This window comes from Dermacentor variabilis, chromosome 3 (genome assembly GCF_050947875.1).
Source record: "Dermacentor variabilis isolate Ectoservices chromosome 3, ASM5094787v1, whole genome shotgun sequence".
Classification (NCBI taxonomy): domain Eukaryota; kingdom Metazoa; phylum Arthropoda; class Arachnida; order Ixodida; family Ixodidae; genus Dermacentor; species Dermacentor variabilis.
In genome coordinates, this window is record NC_134570.1 from 75,220,524 (window position 1) to 75,240,911 (window position 20,388).

Here is a 20,388-nt window from a genome sequence, read left to right on the forward strand (position 1 = left end):
CCCACTGGCTTCCGCACGCTGTTTCGCTTGTCGGATGATGGCCCTTTGGACCTCTTCCTGTGAGCTGGACAGCGCCGCCTCCCATTGTGTATGATCCGTAATTTCTGTGTTTGTCTTTTGTGTATATGCCGTGCATGCCCATGAGATGTGGTCTAAGGTTGGCGTGGCTCCACACCATGGGCATGTGTCCGCATATCTTTCAGGGTGGATTTTATGGAGAATGTGCAGGTTGTTATATGTATACGTTTGCAGCTTTCTCCATATAACCTGTTCTTCCTTACTAAGGTTTTTATCTGGGGGTGGTAGCTTCATTCTATTTCCTCTGTGGTAGTTTAAAATTGCAGAGTAGTTCTGGTCAATCGGGATCAGGTCTTCAGAGGTGTCCTGTGAGCACCCGTGGTGTGTAGCATGCGCCCACATAGGATTTAAATTCTAGCCATGCTGCTTGTCGATGTCATAGCTGTGGGGTCTCTGTAATTTTGACTAGTTTGAACTAGCCTCGAAACATGTGAAACTTCAGGTCAGACCACACGCACTCTTGCCATCGTGTGCGCATCCTGGCCGCTCCTGGTTAGGCACCTTGGCAGACTTTGCTTCGTATTGAGCTGCTTTGTATTGAGCTATTGAGAGCGCTTCAAGATGCGTCACAGTGATCTAGAACTTGGGCAAATACAGTTAAACATCATCTAATGAAGTCGTTAAAATTGACATTTTACTTCATCATATCAAAATTTCGTAATGTCAAAATTTTACCTTTATGCAAACAAATACAGTTGCCGATTAATTTTTCTTACATGAAAAGGGCCACAAAATTTTTGAATTGTAGGGAAAGTCTGAGAAAGCAAATTTGAATGAGAAAAAAAATCATTTTTTTTAATTTGAGAGTCTCCGAATAAAGATAGGGTTTCATGCTGTGTGGACAATGTCTTCACATCGGCAGTATGAGGTGAGGCCAGCCACGCTCTCACGTAGGCTCCTTCACATCCTCCCACTGTGGGAAGCGCTATCATGAGAAGTGCCAGCAGCGGGGAGCAAATGCTTCGTCTGCCTAGCTTCATGCATCTGTAAAACTCGTGACTGCACAATCTCCAGTACTAAACGCGTGGAAAGACAGTGTGCATGATGCCAGGCCATCTCAATACGCTCACTCTTTGCACGCGCACGACAGGTTACCTCTAAAACAGGGCGTGCAGGCTGCGCATGCACTCAGCCATGCTGGAAACCGTGTGCGGGCATGGCCACCCTAGAAAAGGAGATGTGCTCCATCCTCTGTGCCGAGCAAGTGCCGGAGGTGGTGCAAGGCCTAACCAGACATGAGGCGTAACTGAAGTGTAGGGCCCTTCAAAAACCACTGCTGACGATCACAAAATGCAGTGGTTTGAGAGTGCATTATTTCTCATCGCCTTAATTTGCACAAAAAAGAAGATATGTCGCTGTTCGCCGCTTCCAGACTGCGAGATGCATGACGTTCTTGAACTTGCCTCATACTATGGCTCTCGTTTGTGCTACAGATTTCACAGTTGTTGTCGCTTGTTGTAAAAGATAAAATTAAGACATTGGTTTATACTGCAGGCCACTCTTTTGCCTGTTAGAAAACACTGTAGCCAATGTTTGTATTATCGGTGGCGGCGATGCGCTTGGGCCGGGCAACCGGCACGGCAGTGCTGGCCGGCTGGCTACTAGCTGTTGTGCCAGCCATTAATCTTGCCCTTGTGCTGTGTGGGGTTCTCCTCCCGTGCTCTTGGGACAAAGGAACGACAACACAGTAGTGCAAACAATCACAAGGGCATTTATTGCACCTTTCGTAGATCAATGCCTGCTAGCCGAGTTGCTATCCACAAAACATGCCGTTGGGCGCGCGACAAATCTAGAAGTCCTACTCACTGCGACCGGATAGCGAGCGAATATGTTCGCCCCATGCTGGATCCCAACGCCTGGTCGTTCGCGCGTGCGGTCACGCGAACGGTGGCGCGCTCGAAGGCGGCCACGCGAGATGGTCTCGCAGAAGCATGGATCGGCGTACGCGCGGCACGGCACGTCCGTGCTGCTTGCTGTCCCGAACCCAAGAGCCAGCGTGTTCTCCCTTGCGCCCAAGTAACCCCGCCGCAGCGCAACACTCGCGCCATCTCTCGCACTGCGCTTCAACCACTCCGACCGCCACGTGCGCGGCGAAGCCGCACGGAGACGGGAAAACTAGATCTCTGGGGATGCGTGAGAGTCACGCATCCCCACACCCCCCCAACCTTAAATCACTACATATTCCGGCGAAACATGTCCCACGGTCTAACATCAACGCGTGCTTCGCGAACAAGGTAGAACATTCAACAGTGGCCGCGCCGAGGAAATGTCCACACGCCGTCCATAGCATGCGAGCCGACATTGTCCCTGGGTACAACACCGGCGTCCGCTGGTCACAGCAGCAGCTTTGCAGACTCGATGGCACGATTCCAGGCCAGGACTCCGGAGACGACGATGCAGTAGTCAGTACGAGCAAGCGTCGCTCGCGCTGACGTGCCCTGCTGGGAAGAGCTGCCTTAGCTGTCGGTGACCGCCGGCTCTTTTGTCCGCCGCCGAGGGTTGTGAGCTGGATGCAGGAGGCCGCCGAAGTCGCTGCGCCGAACTGGCCACAGCAGCACCATCGCCCGGGGTGACTCGATTGTAGTCCGGGGCAGCAGCGCAGACGATGTGCATGTGACAGCAAGCCAGGGGTGACTCCAATCACGCTGCGTACACTCGGCAAACACTAAAGTAGTGCAAGGGAGAGGAAGTCTGCATGCGCATCGCCCACGTGGTACGATGTTCAACTCGGCTAGCAAAGATCGAGCAGCTACTCAGATGCTAAGTTCACCTGAACGAAGCTCGCTTCCTTGAGTCGAACGAGTAATTTCAATTCGTGCGAGGCTAAATAGAATGAGGGAAGCAACTTGCAACACCTTAACGCCACGGTCCACCAGGTTGTGTCCCTCCAAGTGTGACAGGCAGCTTCGTAAAGCCTTAGGCCTAAAGCGTCGCTACCCTGACAACAACCGGCATCCAAAAACAACACCCAAAATAAGTGCAAGACAGGCAGCCGCGAGGAGACGTCAGCTCTGTTAGGTAGTCCTACTCCGCTCGGTGCACATAGCATCCGAGTTGACGGCGCCCACCGTCCCAGACGGTGTCGGAGAGCCCGGTGCCAGGCCGCAATACCAGTCAGCCCGCAGCAGCACCCGTGGCCCGCGGCCACCCGGCTCCCAGAGCCGCGACTTCATCAGAGTCAAAGAGATAGAAGAAGCTATTTACATAAGAAATTCAGACCAACCACGAGGCTTCCGTACTCACTCGCTTCAGGCTTGCGAATGCTCCGTGGGCGCTAAGCCTCGCTCTCCCAGGATGCAGACCACGTGGCTCTCGTACCGATGAATTTCATTAAAAAAAACACTTGCGAAAAGGCTTAGCATGTTGACATGTTCAAACACACTACAGCCACTGTCGCCTCGCTCAAGAAAGCACGTCGCCACCGCTAGCGATCAAAATCCACGCTAGCCCTACACTTCGGTTCAAACAAAGGTCTCGAACGAAGCAAAACTGTTAAAACTATCGTCCGATGCCCCAAGAGCCCCACGTTGGGCGCCAGATGTGGGGTTCTCCTCCCGTGCTCTTGGGACAAAGGAACAACAACACAGTAGTGCAAACAATCACAAGGGCATTTATTGCACCTTTCGTAGATCAATGCCAGCTAGTCGAGTTGCTATCTATAAAACATGCCGATGGGCGCGCGACAAATCTAGAAGTCCGACTCACCGCGACCGGATAGCGAGCGAATATGTTCGCCCCATGCTGGATCCCAACGCCTGGTCGTTCGCGCGTACAGTCACGCGAACGGTGGCGCGCTCGAAGGCAGCCACGCGAGACGGTCTCACAGAAGCATGGATCGGCGCAGGCGCGGCACGGCACGTCCGTGCTGCTTGCTGTCCCGAACCCAAGAGCCAGCATGTTCTCCCTTGTGCCCAAGTAACCCCGCCGCAGCGCAACACTCGCGCCATCTCTCGTACTGCACTTCAACCACTCCGACCGCCGCGTGCGCGGCGAAGCCGCACACAGACGGGGGCTATGTGGGAAAACTAGATCTCTGGGGACGCGTGAGAGTCACGCATCCCCACAGCAGGTATTCATATGTTCTAATGCAGGTAAACGACTATATATTGACACATATCCTTGTTTATCTTTATCGGGCGATCATGTTTCACCGCCTAAAAAATGTTATTGCACAGCGCAGGACGCACCTGCTTGTATCGGTAGTTTCTGGAATGTTATCGGTAGTTCCATCCACTTTCTGTCACCAACCTTGTGTAATCTGATGGCATGTACGCGCAACGCGATTGGTGTAGAACTTTCTGGAAGACATGCGGGTCCCAGCGATTACTTTGAAGATTTTACGACTCATGTATAAAAGCCGATGCACTTCACTTGCTGATTAAATTTTCGCCGATCGCCAACTGTGTTCGCCGCTATCCTTGTGCTTTAAGTGTAACTTGCTTTTGAGGGCACAAGTTCACCCAATGAAGATTTAGTTACGCCATTTACAGTTTTGTTACTGTGTTTGTCACAGTCACTACCATGTCACATATAAGAAGGAGGCTAAAATAAAATTGTAAACGAAGAAAAGTTTCAAAAAGACGACGAGGATGGCGTTAAGGATTACGTGGGTTAACCGAAGACTGAAGAAGATAAGAAGTACTCAGTGAGGTGACAAGAGATGATTGGTGGAGAAAAGAAGAAGAAGAAGTATCCGGTGAGATGGAAAGCGATGATTGGGGGAGAAGAGAAGAAGACGAAGAGAATACGTGGACTAACAAGAAGGCTATAAAAGGGTGAGGAAGGGCAAGGCACGGGGGGAAGAATGAAACAGCGGAGACTCGGCGGGTCAGGGACGGTTCGACCGGAAGAGAGCGACGCCGGCTACTGCTCTGGTGAGCTCGCGTTCTACGGCTTCGCACCGCAGACTTCCTGCCGTTCCTGAGCCCGTTCCGGGGAGGCCATGGAGGACACTACCGCCTGCTACGGCCAGGGGTATCTCCAGCGCTGTTGCCACTCTTCCGGGTGGTGCCCCAACACCAACATCATCGGCAACACACCTCCACGGGCGTTTGGACCGGGAGCGTGTACGACGCAGCCAACGACGCCGCCAGCGCCGCCAGCCCTAGAATGTCGAACGCCACTCCGACGCCGGCTACGGGATCCATACCACGCCACATTCGCACCGAACCAGACGTGAGCACGAACGCCAACTACAAACAGTAGAACGCTAGTAGCAGTGTTACCGGGTCGTGTGTACTGATAGCCTTTGTATTTTGTGTTAGTTTTGTTAGGTTTGTGTGCTGGTGTTTGTGTAGCGTGGGTTGTATTAAATGTGCATCTGTGTGGGTACATCTGTTGCCTAGTCCATTCTTTCGGCCAGAGTGTTTTCCGCAGGAGATCTGTGACATACCACGTGACAATATTGTGCCAATCAACGTCCAGAAAACAGTGGACAGCAAGGCGCCGTGCCGCGTGGTTGTACAATCACCGTATCAACCTGTTTATCTGTATTTATTTATTTTAATCTCAATGTTCTTATTGTTTTTGTGATTGTTTGCAGGTTACGTAGCGGTATATGTGAAATTTCACCATTCCACAACATACCACAATGCTAATTTTGGATAGTACGGACTTTGTATGTAACAAACCTTTTTCGCTGGATTATCATGCTCTATTGCAACGAGTGTCGACTCTACTTGCAGTCGCGGGAGGAGTGCCTCCAGCATTGAAAACACAGGTAGAAGTGTTGATCTCTTGTTTCATTCCTTTCATTTCCTTTCTGTTCTTTGCAGAAGCGGCTTATTGGTGAACTGTCACACATTAAACAGCTCAGTGTTGTGCTTGAGCAGAAACGCAATGCCCTCCAGGTTAGTCCCATTACTTTTACCCTCGCAGCAGTCTACTAAAAGTGGATACTATGCTAAAGGGACGTGCTATCACTGGTTATCATGAGACAGGTGCAGGGGAGGATCGATTGCAGCTAAGGGGTCATGTAATCATGGCAAAGAATTCCTCTTGATTTGGAAAGAAAACAAAGGTGTCAACTCGCATAGAGTAACATTTTAATAATGATTGTTAGCTATTTCTTATGAAACTATCTTTCTATGAAATCTAGTTTGGTTGCCATGCTTATTTGACCACAAGGTTATTCCAACCCAATGCCTTTCCACTGTTAATTCCAAGTTTTATCAATTTATTTTTAACCAAGCTCGTGCAGATTCACTTATCTGACGATAGCATTAAATAGGTGCAAACACATTTTTACTCTATGTTACTTTTTAGCAAAATCGCTCCTTTGAACAATTTTACTTCATACTTAATGTAATGATAGTTACAGTAAGACTTACCCATGTTTTGAGTATGTGGTGCACGGGCCATGCATGGTATCATGCTCAGAGAGACGCAGTAAATTCTGGGTTGTGGCAAACGCAGTTTAATGGGGATCAGAACCCTAAAGCATCACTTGTTTTGAAAGCTATCCACCTCAGATAGTCAAAATTAACTCGGAGCTTTGTGCTTAAGTATGCTTTGCAGCCAAAATGTGACTTTCGCACATTAAAGTAAATGAGCTGTCATATTTTACCTGAGAATATCGCAGCCTGCTCAGTTGCAAGTTAAAGTGCAGCTTGGCTTGCCCTTGTTAGAATGTGTACCCCTCTGTTGAGATCAGAGCCTTGTTATTTCTGAGCAGGTCCTTGAAGGACAAGAATACCAAACTGCACTCTCGTTGTATTAAACTAGTCTAACCGCCATATTCACGAATGCAACTGAAGTTGAAGACCATGCTTCACTTACACACTGATCCCGGAGGATGCTCATTGCATTTCCTCCAGCACCTTCATGACAGGGGTCATTGAAACCAAGTCGAGCATGGGCTTCAACTTAAGTTGTGTTCTCGAAAACAGGGGTTAAAGAATTTAGCCCTGTGGTCCCATGTGGCCCACGATTGAGGACAAGACGAACATGGATCATTGCATTTCATTACTTACGTCTTTGCAGCTGTCACACTGCATGAAGATGTCTGTCAAGAGAAAGTATATTTTGTTGTTTTTTTTTTGTCAGCCTATCTTTTTATTTTAATTTTGCTGAATGCAGAGTAAAATTTATGGAGGATGTCTGCAGAGGAAGCCTTGGTGCTCTGCTCATCTAGTCTCAAAGTCTTGTAATTTGCTGGGCGGGCTGTAGGCTCCATGACTGTGCATTCATTTCATGCTTTGCACCATGTTGTGTTGTAATATTGCATGCCTCGTTGACGCAGTTTCAGCTTGGATCATGTGCTATGCATTTCTCCTTTAGCGACTCCAAAGTGAAGCCATCGACCTGGACACGGAGCGTCAGAAGGCTGCCAGTGAGCAGCGAAAAATCTGTGCCCACAGAGTTGAAGAAGTGAAGAACTACATAAAAAAACTAGAGGTGCGTTGTTGACATGTGCAGGACTCCTGTTTGTTAATCCAGGAGCACTTCCTTATAACAAAGTTGTGTTCAGAGCAAAGTTTTGTTTTTTATACCTTATGTTCGATTCTAGGATGTGTTAAAATTGAGGAAATACTGACAAATGTGTCAGTGATGTGTTTCGACAATTTTTGTCTCTTGTTTAATTCGGCCCGCCGGATAATTAGAACAATATTGTCAGTAATGTCAGGATTGAATTGACGGAAGTCGACTGTGTAGGACTTCTGTTGGATCAATGCATAAGGATGACTGGCATTTTTGGCACCACATTGGATTTTGCTAGATTTTTTAGGGCATGATGCTCGCACAATGTTTCAATACAGAAAATGTGGTGACCGTGGACAGAGTTGCCATAATTGAGATTGTCACCTCACTTCTATGCAATCTTAAAAGTGAAGATCACTTACAGCGCGTACATAGGCAGAGGGACCGAAAGAATGATGAGGACAAGTGCTGACTTCCGACTGATTTTTATGTTGAGTAGCAAGCATATATACCAAGACACCAAGACAAAAGCGCCCCCTCCAAAGCACGAAGCCAGCGCGAGTACGCATTCAAAATTCAAAGGAACTATGACTGCCTCCTGAAGATGAACGTGCACGCATGTGCGACCTCAGAAAAGCAAGTTCTTTATCTGTTAATGCAATTGACGGCTTACTAACTGAGTCACCTTCAGTGATCGCTGCTGCTTCAATGATAAGTCTAGTGTTTTCATTAGGATGCCATACAGCTGCATTGTGCGCAATGGACACCTAGGAACCCTTCTCGCCCTCTTTTTTTTTTTTTTTTTTTGCTCTTGTTTTTCGGCGCTGCCCACTTCCGCTGGCGGCGTTGCGCACAGGCTGTTGGGAATGTCTCATTTTGCTCAGCAAACGATTTTGCACACTGTGCTAGGCACACATGACTAGTGGTATAATTAAGTGCTACATGAATACTGAGGCAGAACAAGCGGATCGCAGAGCATGATATGCGCTGGAACGTGATAGAAAATGGCATAGTTTAGGACCGTGGGAACAAGCAGACGAGGCGGAAGTATATTTCTGTTGCTTCCGTGAGAAGTAAAACAAAAAACACGCAAACATTGTGTTCGCATGTTTTATTATTTCTCTAAACTTTAGTTCCTCAATTCAAGCAACAGATCACACAAATAACAGATGTTGCCTTGAATAATCCTCGAGGTCAAGTGTCACCACGAGCGATGTCACACTGCAGACACGAATATGTAGGCGCAAGTACACTAGTACGTCACCGTCCGGCTTGGAGCGCGGTTGCTGCGAGGGAAAGGGAAAACAGTGTTCGCATTGAAATTTCTGGCCTTTCCACATTGCGTAGCGTTTTAATTCTTTGCAAACACGATCGTTAGAGCGCATTTTATGCTCTGTGCTTGTCAGCTCAAAATGGCCAGACCTGGTGAGGGGCCCTTTAAGGAGGCGGTTATGGTTCCTCTCAATTTTGAATGCATACTCGTGCTGGCTTCGTGCTTTAGAGGGGGTGCTTTTGTCTTGGTGTCTTGGTATATATACATGCTTGTTACTCAATATAAAAATCAATTGGAACTCAGTTCTTGTCTTCGTCGTTCTTTCGGTCCTTCTGTCTATGTACGTGCTGTAAAGCATGTTTACAATGGAATACCAACTAGCCCATACCCAAACCCTGCTTAAAGGGAAGGTTTTATTTGTGCCGTCAGACTGGTTTTAATGCTGCATTGATTGGACTGTGTGGAGAGTAGTTCTGTTCACTGTTGTTCGGTGTTGTACCAATTTGAGCAACACCGAATTTGGGCATTCATGTTAGCAAGCTGTAGTGGTGGAATGGATGCGAAAGCTTCACTTACGGTGATCAACCTCTGTGCATTAGACCAGCTTATTTTTTTCCCTGGCATTTTGTGTGCCGTGCAGCCGCTGTGAAGACGACTTTGTTGGTGCCCATCCAACTGTAAAAGTGGTTGCCGGCTCACTACTTCCACAAAATTTATATACTATATATATATATATATATATATATATATATATATATATATATAATTTAGTATCATTCTTTTGGATTGCCCATTGTCCCTTGCACACTGATTGCACATGTCTTTTTCTCCTGCTCTGTCCCTTCTGTTGCTTTTTGTGATGGTTATACTTACTAATCTTGCTGATTTTAACTGCGAGTTCAGTGCTTGTGGCGTCCACTACTTTTCCTTGTCTGTGCCTGTTGTGCTGTTTTCTTCTTTTTCTTTTCTTTTCTACTAGCACACATGAACCTTGCTAACGAAATAGCACCTGACATGAATATATACCTTTATTATATTCCATAATTTGTAATATTTGTGTTTATTATACAGTTTACTTCCGTTAGTTTGGCCATGATGGGACTGAAGAAACCGATAGAATTATCCAGCAGGTTGAATTGTTTTTTAAACAAGATGCATAAAAAGTGTCAAAACACACCGCTGATACATTTGGCAGTATGTGCCCGCTTTCTGTGTGTCCAAACTAAAGAAAGCTAACATAGAAATAATATTAATGCTCTGAGCAAAGTACAAGTCTAATGCGGACCCTTTATTTTAGCCAGAAAAGTGGGCAACATGAGTTGCATAATGATGGATGGTTTCCTAAAGTCAGCTTCGCCGCAATATGTTTGTGTTATGCCGTGAAGCATCAGGACGCCGCAAAGACAGTTTTAGTTTCGTGGCTGGTTTCTATGCACAGGCAATTTTCGACTCAGTTTTCTTGAAAAAAGAAAAGAGTGCACGTTAGAGTTGGGTAAATACCGTAATCAGACATTGTGAGCTGCAGTTATCGCTTGAAGATCCTCCCAGGGAAGGTTGCAAATAGGTGTTTTCGATAGGAGATGACGTGCATGCAACGCATTCACTGTCCCCTAAGCTCCGACAAGACAGACGCTGCCACTTAAGAGGTTGCGGTTTGAGTCACCATAGGGATAAGGGCCAGGCAAGTGTGGGCTGACTGGTCAAGTTTGAATTATCCGGTGAAGGCTAATTTTAGGGTTAAAATAAGAAAAGTTAGGACCCATATAAATGCATTAACTGAGATATCCGAATTAACCTAGATATCGAATTAACTGGAGTCTAGTTAATGGAATTGTATGTGTTCAGGCTCAACTGTAATGAATGCACACTTAGTTCATATGCTTTTGTTCCTTATAACATTACAGTGTTGCCATTTATACTCCATTAGTGTGTCTGTATCTTCAGGCTGCCTGTGACCCGCCATGGTGGCATAGTGGCTTTGGCGTTGCGCTGCTAAGTGCAAGCGTGCGAAATCGAATCCCGACTGCAATGGCCTCATTTCAATGGGGGCAAAAAGCGAGAACGCCTGTGTACCGTGCATTATGTACACGTCAAAGAACCCCAGGTGGTCAAAATTAACCACGAGTTCTCTACTATGATGTGCCTCATAATCATATGGTTTTTGCGTGTGAAACCCCAGAATTTAATTAAATTTTCAAGCTGCCTGTGGTGCCTAAATTAAGTCATACACTACAGACTGGATAACATAGCAATTATGGCTGCCCGCTTTTTCAGGCCTGCTACAAGAAGCACCGTCTGTTTGCTGAGCATCGCCTGGACATGGTGAAGGCTGTGACTGACAAGAAGAATGCTGAGGAGAAGCTCAGGGCGGCCCAGAATGAGTACCACTCTGTGGAGGTATGGTATAAAGCAGACTTGCCATTTTTTTCTGTTTCTGTGTGCCCTTACACCAAGTCCATGCACTGCAGCAGACATTGTGGAGGGGCGGTGCTAAGGCATTCATATTTGTAGCTGCATTCTTGCAATATGTGAACAGAATCACCTATTTATTCCACAGGTAGAATGTTATGTGACTAAGTGGCACTGAATAGTAGACAGAAGACACTAGCCTGAGCACATGGCCTGCAGTGCATTGAATTCGGCTTGATTCGGTGCGTCTGGGTCTTGTGATGGCCAGTCTACAAACTGAAGTAACAATTGATTTTGTCGTCCAAATCCACTATGAAGTGCCTGGAGAGTTGTTTTTACAGTGCTTTTTGGTAGTTTGGTTGCATGAACATGTTGCATGATCATTGCATTGTCAGTAACCCGTGCCAATGCTTTCTAGTGAAAGTGAAGTGCAGATGCAATGCCTAGTGACTGGCATAGCAATAGTGATATTCTTTCAAAGACCATGTAAAAGCTCTATACAGAGATGAGCTGCAGTGCATGCATTATCCTGACTTCCTTGCTTTATTACTTCACTTTCACCCACCGGCAAAAGTTTACAAGAAAAACTGCGATGTTTTGTTGTGGCAACAGATTCCAGCAAACTTCGATTCCTGCAGGTGATGACACGGCATAATCTAAATGTGTGGCCCTTACTGCAAATCATGAGAGAGGAGAAACAAAACATGCACCCACACATGCACATGCACACACACCAACCATTGCTAGCATCCTATCCTCTTCATACAGACTACAGTCAAATCTTGTTACTATGAACCCCACATTAACAAATTTCTCAAATTTACGAATGTTTTAAGGATCCCTGCCAGATTGTTTATATTTTCAATGTAAAAATATTTGAGAACTACGAATTTCAATACAGCTCATATTTCAGAATAATGCACTTAGCTTATTTTCCCCTTTATAACCGAGGAACATCAGTGTTAGGAATTCGGCTAAAAGTAACAGCACTCCAACTCCCGCGTGAAACAGAAACCGCAAGTGCAGTAGCTATCATCATCACCATGTCGAGTGCCAACTGCTTCACCACAAACTTCACCAAGAACTTCACGAGAAAGGTTTGGCGATGTTTGCGTGAGATCCAATGGTGAATGCAGCTAGCCAGGCACCAAGAAGAAGCAAAAGCAGTTTCGCTGCCGGAAAAATTGGACGTATTGCAGGAAATTGACGCAGGGAAAAAGCAAATCTACTTGTGAAAACAGCATGGCATTGCCCCACTACCGTCGCAACCATTTTGAAAGACCGAGACAAGATTGTCAAGCTTCACCGGGAATCGCAACTCGCTCCTTCTAGGAAATGGCTGTGACTGGGAAACTTTTCAAAATGTAGACCAAGCTGTTGTCACGTGGTTCAAAAATGCCCGACTGCAAAACAAACATTGGGCCAGCATTGGGCCAGACACAGGGTGTGTCTGGCCCAATGCTCCAAGAAAATGCCCACAAATTTGCCGATGCACTTGAAATAACTGGGTTCGATGCCAGTACGGGTTGACTTTTTCGTTTCCGCCAGAGAAGCGAAATAACTTGGCATGTAGTCTCGGGCGAATAAAAGGCTACTGACAGAGAAGGTGCAGATTCCTGGTGTAATGATCGTTTTCTAGAGGTGGCTGAATCGTACTCTGAAGACAATATTTTCAACGCGGATAAGACCGCATGTTTTCATCAGCTCCTGCCACACCGGGCAATGCACTTCAAAAGGCAGCAGTGCAAAGGAGGGAAGAAATCGAATCTTCGCATGACAGTCTTGCTCTGCTGCAATGCAATAGGCACAAAGAAAAACCGCTCGTCATCAGCTGGTACGTGAAGCCTTGCTGCATGAAAAACATCAGGTTGTTACCAAATGACTACCACGCCAGCAAAGGAGCCTGAATGACCAGAGAACTCTTTTCTGAGTGGCTCATCAAACTCGACGACCAAATGAAGAGGGATTACTGAAGAATTGTACTGGCTGTCAACAACTGCTTTGCTCACATTGTGAATGTTTGCTTGACGCACATTTGCGTGGGGTTTCTGCTGCCAAACAACATGTCCTTGCTGCAGCCCCTAGACCGGGGCATTATAAAGAGTATGAAAGCAGAATTCCATAAGCGCCTTGTACAGCGGTTGATTATCAACCTCCACCTAAAGCAGCCGACTGCAATCAATTTTTGTCAGGCAGTGGAAATGTCCACTGGCTTATAGCTCCAAGTTTTTTATTACAAGGATATTTCAAAATAACGAACGATTTTCGGTGGCCTGCGTGATTCGTTATGTCGAGATTCGACTGTATTGGTCTGTCCAGATTGAAATGTCATGGGGTGTGCAAGCCTAGAAGCTATTTCTAGTCAGTGATACCCTAAGAACACAACAGGGCAATGGTTCTTGGACTTTCTGGTCTTAAAGAGGCCCTGAAGAACTACCCCTCAGGCTTGGTGAAATAACATACTTTGCGGGTAGCATACGCTGCTGTGAACATCTCAGCCAAGTTTTGCTGTCGTACGCAGTGTGTGGAGCTTGCAAGTGGATCGCAAAATCACCTTCCTCTCAACACACTTTTCAACAGAAGCCTGCCTCCCTACTCTTAAGGAAGAAGGTTTTGTACTTTATTTCGTAATAAAGTGGATTCCCATATACGACTGCTATTGGTAGCTGTGGACAGCTACAGAGCGTAGATACTGCAGCCGCCATGGAATGGCACCATGAGTCCACTGGATAAGCGCACTGCGTCTCGCTGAGGACAACCGCGTTTGGCATATGTTTAACGCATTGTAGGCACCAAAGGTGGAAGTCATGGCGTCTACGTCAACATCCAAAATGAAATTTGAGTAGTGCGCCACGGTGACATTTAGAAGGTGGAGCGTTGTGGGCACGCTCCGCTGTGCCGTCGCCTTTGCAGTGCAAGGCACTGAAGAAGGAACGGGAGCACAGCGGAGGCCATGTTTGACTGCCAATAACTGCGCTTCTACTGATCGCATTGAATTACATTGTGCAGCAAATTATTTCTGAAATAGCCCATTTTCATTTCAAATGGCTTTCTCCAGTTCAATAAAAAGGGGTTCAGGGCCTCTGTAAGGAACCTCACCAGCTTTTCTTTAGTTTCGCAGAACCTCTCCTGATTGCCATTATATTACTCCTAACTGCCGGTGTAAAGAGCTGTCAACAACACAACTGATCACATGCAGTTCTTTGTGATTTTCATTTGACAAGAACACTCCTGGTAGAAAAGAATTTTTTCAACACATAATAGCTAAAAAAAAAAAAAAAAGCTCACAAGACGTAGCTACCGATTTTGCTACTGCCGTCAAGAGCTCCAATAACCCTGTTGTCTGTAAACTGTGTAAAGTTCATAGTCAAGCTAAATCTTTCCAATTTGCAAACGCTAATTACGTACATGTGTAATCTTAGCACTTTGTGCATTCATTTTTAATTGGCCATGATGCAGAATGTGGTGAAGAGCATGCGGGAGAAGCTGCTGCAGCTGAAGCGGGAGGCCCAGAAGAAGCTGCACGAAGCCCAGGAAGCCACCAAGTGCCCATCCAGCACGTTCACCATCCCACCAGACGTGGCCAAGGTACTTCAAATGTGGGCTGCTACTGCAGCCTTCATCTTTGTGATGCAGCCATCTCTGGCTCTGCCCATTTGTTGCCAAGTAGCAGTGTGCAGGGTGTAGGATATCAGATGTGCCAAGAGCACTACGTCTTGGCATTCTGCGCAACGTAGTTGCTGCACGCCCACTTGATGGCAACCATATGTATACTCAGAAAGCATTTATTAGATTTGCAACTTAATTCTTTGAGGAACTATCAAACAATATGTGGGATATCATTGGCCTTAGTGAGGCTAGAAGAACTGATGACGTTTATACAGTGCTGAACGACGACAATATCCCCTGCTATAGAGGACTTCCAGATTAGAAGCAATACGGGGTAGGGTTCCTAATCCATAAGAACATAGTGGGCAGCATTGATGAATTCTACAGCATTAATGAGAGGGTAGCAGTAATTGTAATAAAGCTAAATAGGAGGTATAGAATAAAGGCAGTACAAGCCTACGCTCCAACCTCCACTCACGATGGTGGAGAAATAGAACAATTTTACAGTCGAATCTCATTAATTCGAACATGCTTAATTTGAACTTTTGGTTTATTTGAACTGACGCTGTAGTCCCGTCAAAGCTGTGTGTATTCCAATGGGCGAAAACGCCCTGTAATCTGAACGTGCAAGCATTTGCGACGGGTTATTTGAACATACTGTGCTCCAACAATGCTCTCAGCAGTGCACCAGATCACATGGCGGTGCTTTTGACAAGCATTCCTCTGACAATGCCATAGAGGGAAAGCTTAGGAGAGACTTCTCAATGCTTCACGTGAAGAAAAAAAAAGGGGGCTGTGGCAGAAATTTGTGCGCAGAAGTGTGCAGGTGAGCATCACTGATTACTTCTGTTCGTGACGGATTAGTGACTTCTGTTAGTGTCATGGCGCCGCCATGCACCCCATAGAGTCAATAGTATATAAGAACGTCTAAAATTTCAGACACAAAAACTCTTCGCCGTCTGACTTTCCAGACTTTTTGCCATTACCACAGGTCTGAAATTGCATTAATCGAAGCCACCACCACCACCGCCATTTTGATTATCACACCGCATCGAGCCAGCGCTCTCTTACGCAGATCCTCTGGCAGCCATAGCCTCACCACGGCAACGCTAGCCCTTGCTACTTTGACGTTTGCTACCTCGCTTTTTGGTGTTCGGTGCCATGTTTTTCACTGAAACAATTTGCTGCTGTTAGCAATGGCGCCGACTCTGCCTTTGTAATCCTCGCGAATGGCTTCGGAGTGCGGAAATTACGGCGCGTTGCAGAATACCGATTTCCGAAAGTCAACTTCGCCCCAATAGAAAGGTTTTATGAGGTGAAGCATACCAACAGTTCAAAGGGGCAATTGTCATGGGACATATGCTTGCTTTTATCATACGTGCACCTGCTGCCTCCTAACACAGTATGAGCACCGATACGCCTAATAACTGACTGTAATTTGTAAATACGGGTAAATAAATCTTGTGGAACTTCACACTTATGTGTTAGCTCAGTGCACATGCGCCACTGCAGGCAAGTCCTCCATTCAGTTAGCTTGCTTTAATTCGAACTTCTTTTAATTCAAACAAATTTTCGGGCCCCTTCGAGTTCAAATTATCGAGATTCAACTGTATGAAGATGTTGAATTAGCGATGAGAAAAGAGCAAACTCAGTATACTCCAGTCAAGGGTGACTTCAATGCAAAAGTGGGCAAAAAGCAGGCTGGTGAACAAGCAGTTGGCAACTACGGCATCGATTGTAGCAACACTAAAGGAGAGATGTTGGTAGAATTCGCAAAAAGGAATAAGCTCCGAATAATGAACACCTTCTTCAGGAAGCGTAGCAACAGAAAGTGGACCTGGAAAAGCTCCAACAAAGAAACTAGAAATGAAATAGATTTCATACTTTCTGATAATCCCGGCATAGTGCACTATCTAGAAATGTTAGGTAGGGTAAAGTCTAGTGATCATATGTTAGTGAGGTCTAGGATTCACCTCAATATGAAGAGAGAAAGAGTAAAATTGGTCAAGAAGAAACAGGCCAACTTAGACGCAGTAAGGGTAAAAGCAGACCATTTCAGGCTGGTACTTCCAAACAAATTCGCAGCCTTAGAACAGAGAGATGAAGATGACATAGAGCTACAGTAAAGCCTCGTTATACTGCAACTGCTTAAACAGTAGTTTCATTTTAAAAGTAGTAAAGTCAAATCTCTGGCTCAGCGGCCATTGAACATAATGCATTTTGTATCCGCATAAACCGTACCAGCTTACTGCGTACATCACAGTTAACATGTAATGTTTCCACTTTTTGTCGCGTAATCACAGCGGTGCGTAGTCCCCATCGGGCAGCCTGGCAGAACAACAAGCCTCAGATCAGAACAATGGACTCCAAGCACCCTGTGCATTTGTGTGTGAAGCCACATCAACATCATTTCGGTGCCGTGCAAGCTAGGACTGGTCATGCCGAAGCTCTGATACAAAACACTGGGGGCCCAGAGTAGAAGAAAACGTGCTATCAAACATGGCACAAAGATGACGGCGCTGGCACATGACAGGAATTTACATTTGACGATGGCGTGTGGCATCTGCTGCAACTGCGAAAAGATGTTGGCTACGACATTCGACTTTTCGCCATCGTTGCCTCTGTTATTGCCGAAGGGTTGCCTAATGGCAGTAATGAGGATGACATGGAAGGAAACAGCACGGGCGATTCAGGCCTGACAGTGGTCGAAGGTACACATTATGTGTGCCTCATCAATGCAATCGTCGCAACGAGAACAGCACCCCGCAATGAAAAAGGTGCCCTGTGACTTCTGCAGCTTTACCGCTCCCATGCACGGAGAATATGCAACGCCAATGAAGAATCTGCCATGCGAGTGTTTGCCGAGAAGAGGGGGCTAGCTGAAAAGCTGGCTCGCAGCTTCAGTAAGTTTTAGGCCGCTGTTTTTGCTGCTAGGCTTCCGGCGCATCAAATGAAAATAACGGACTTTTCTTATTCGAAGTGAATAAATACTGTATGTTTTTGCCCTTTCATCCCACTCTCTCTGAGTTCCGTTTCTGACAGGTAAGCGGGCGGTCTCATGCTGTTTCAGTTAAACAATACTACCATTTAGTACATACTTTTTCCGAGCTCCGGCCAACTATGGTTTGACGAGGTTTCACTGTAATCAATGAAACCGTAACTAGGCTTGTTTCAGGAGCAGCAATTGAAGTGGGAGGTAAGGCACCATCGCAACCAGTAGGTAAGCTTTCCCAAGTGACGGATGGACCTAATAAAGAAACGACAAAGAATGAAAGTGGGCAGCTAGGGACGCTGCCGCAAAGCTACATTTCAAGGCAAAGTTCCCTGCCATATAAAGTTCCGTTATCTCCAAAGTAACCTCCTCCTCTCCCCACCCCTGTGTGTGGAAGCCCCCTTCTTCCCTCTTTCATGGTCGCCTATTCTCTTTTTTCTTGATCAATATCTTTTATTTAGTAGTTACAGAGTAGTGCGTGCAGCACTGCCGAATCAGAACTCCGATAACAATGTGCTGTGCTTGATCACATTGCTGAAGATAATCAGCATTGCCAAAGAGATGGGGAACAAAGCCTCTGTTTGAAGATACAGCATGGATGAGTCGTGCATCTGCATATGGAGATGGTGCAGCATTTAGCTGCATGTCTGTCACGGCACAGTTTGGTGCAATTGGCAGAGCACTTCCGTCACTATTTATATGCTGTTGCGCTTCGACGGTCGCTCTTCGTAGCACAGCGCATGATTTTGAGAGGTGTGTTCGCAAGCACCGACTTCTAATTTAACCATTTGACCATCTGCATCTACTGAAGTTTCCAATAATTTTTTTGGTATTCATTCATGTTGACAATGAAGTTCCATTATATTGAAATCGTGTATAAAGATACTTTTTTATATTGAGATTCCAAATACATAGTGTTCTATGGACAAGAAGTGATAATGTTGAATACTTTGCTATATTGAGGTTTAACTGTATTGAAATTCGACCTTTTAAGCTAGTAAGTACAGTCGCCGATCTGTTTTTCTTCCATAGAAGGGACGGCAAAGTTTTGCAATTATTGGGCAATCGGAAAAAGCAAATTTGATGGAGAAAAAAAATTAATTTTGTTGAATTTGAGAGTGAGTGGCGAGAAATACAACCTCCCCGCCTCTTTTACGTGCGCTTGATCGCTTTACCAGGAGCTCACACTGCTCTCCCCCTTTTCCCTTTCGCACGCGAGAAGGCTGCACTTGTAAAATGACCTAAATCCTTGGCTCACTCTTGCATGCTTTCACTCGCACCCAAAGCACAGTGGGTAGATTGCAATGGAACCTTATCGCACTGAGACTTTATACAGAACAGAACATGATGCTGCTTTGCTTTGGTGATCCCTCTTGCTGGCACATGATTTGAGAGGTGCGCATTTACAAGCAGCAGCTTGTTATTCAACCGTTTGACCATCTGCATCCACGGAAGCTTCAATTTATTGCCTTGAATTTCCTTTTTGGCGGTAGTGAAATTTTTTTATATTGAAATCATGTATAAACACATTTCATTATATTGAGGTTAAAAATACATGGTGTTCAGTCTACAAGAAGCACAGTTCATGCGGGTCCTTGAAACCCTTGAAAACCCTTGAATTTGTAAAGATCGTTTTCAAGGCCTTGAAAGTCCTTGAAGGCATTCAAAGGCCTGCAGGAGCACCTACAGAAGAACAATCAAGTGAGGTGCTTAGGCTTGGGCAGCTGTAGCTTGCACACTGTGCATAATGCCTACAAGGCAGGCCTTGCAGCAACCAAATGGAGCTTGGACATTTTGCTGTCAAGGATGAGCAGGCTGCTTTTTGATGCACCTGCCCGGAGAGAAGACTTTGTAGCTGTCACCAGACCAACTCTGTTTCCTCTCAAGTTCTGTGCACATCGGCGGATTGAGAATGTCCCGGTGATAGAGCGGGTTCTGCTTCTCTGGCCTGATGTAAAAGAGTATGTGGAAGTGGCAAGAAGCAAGGAAGTGAACCTTCCCAAGTGTGCTTCTTTTCAGAATGTTTGTGACTTCCACTCTGACCCACTAGGGGTAGCAAACATCAAGTTTGCACTTCCTATTGCGATGATCTTCCAGCCATTTTCGACACACTTTCAGACAGATAAGCCAGTTATGTTCTTTTTGGCAAAAGACCTTGAGAATATTGTCAGAAAACTGCTAACAAAGTTTCTCAAGTCTTCTGTTCTCTGTTCATCAGTGGAAACCACTGGCCTCCTAAAGATTGACTTTGAAGATTTAAACAACCATGTGCCACTCGAGAAGATAGATGTTGGTCACACAGCCAAGCAGCTTCTTAAAAGCCCCACAGTAAGTGTGAAAGCCACATTTGCATTTCGCATGCAGTGCAAGCAGTTTCTTCTAAGCTTCACAATAAGATCCTGGAGAAGAGTTCCCTGCGATATCCCATTGCGAGATGCCTCTCTTCACTAGACGCCAGGCAGATGTCATCAAAGCTGGATGGGTGTCTGGAAGGCTTAAAGAAAGTTTGGATGCACTCATTTCAGCAGAGAAAATCCATGAGCATTCAAGGGATACTGTGCTTGCACAGTTAATTGAGCTGCTACAGGAGTGCAAATATGAGTTGCAG

General features: G+C 46.0%; 1 protein-coding gene across 1 annotated transcript in view; it reads left to right on the plus strand.

Annotated features, from left to right (window-relative positions):
* Nucleotides 1-20,388, plus strand: part of SMC5 (structural maintenance of chromosomes 5) — a 120,961-nt gene that overhangs the window by 82,625 nt on the left and 17,948 nt on the right. Inside the window, exons 17-20 of the mRNA XM_075685650.1 lie at nt 5,853-5,927; nt 7,357-7,473; nt 11,045-11,167; nt 14,639-14,767. Of these exons, the coding sequence (XP_075541765.1) occupies nt 5,853-5,927; nt 7,357-7,473; nt 11,045-11,167; nt 14,639-14,767 (444 nt within the window). The remainder of the gene's footprint in view (nt 1-5,852; nt 5,928-7,356; nt 7,474-11,044; nt 11,168-14,638; nt 14,768-20,388) is intronic.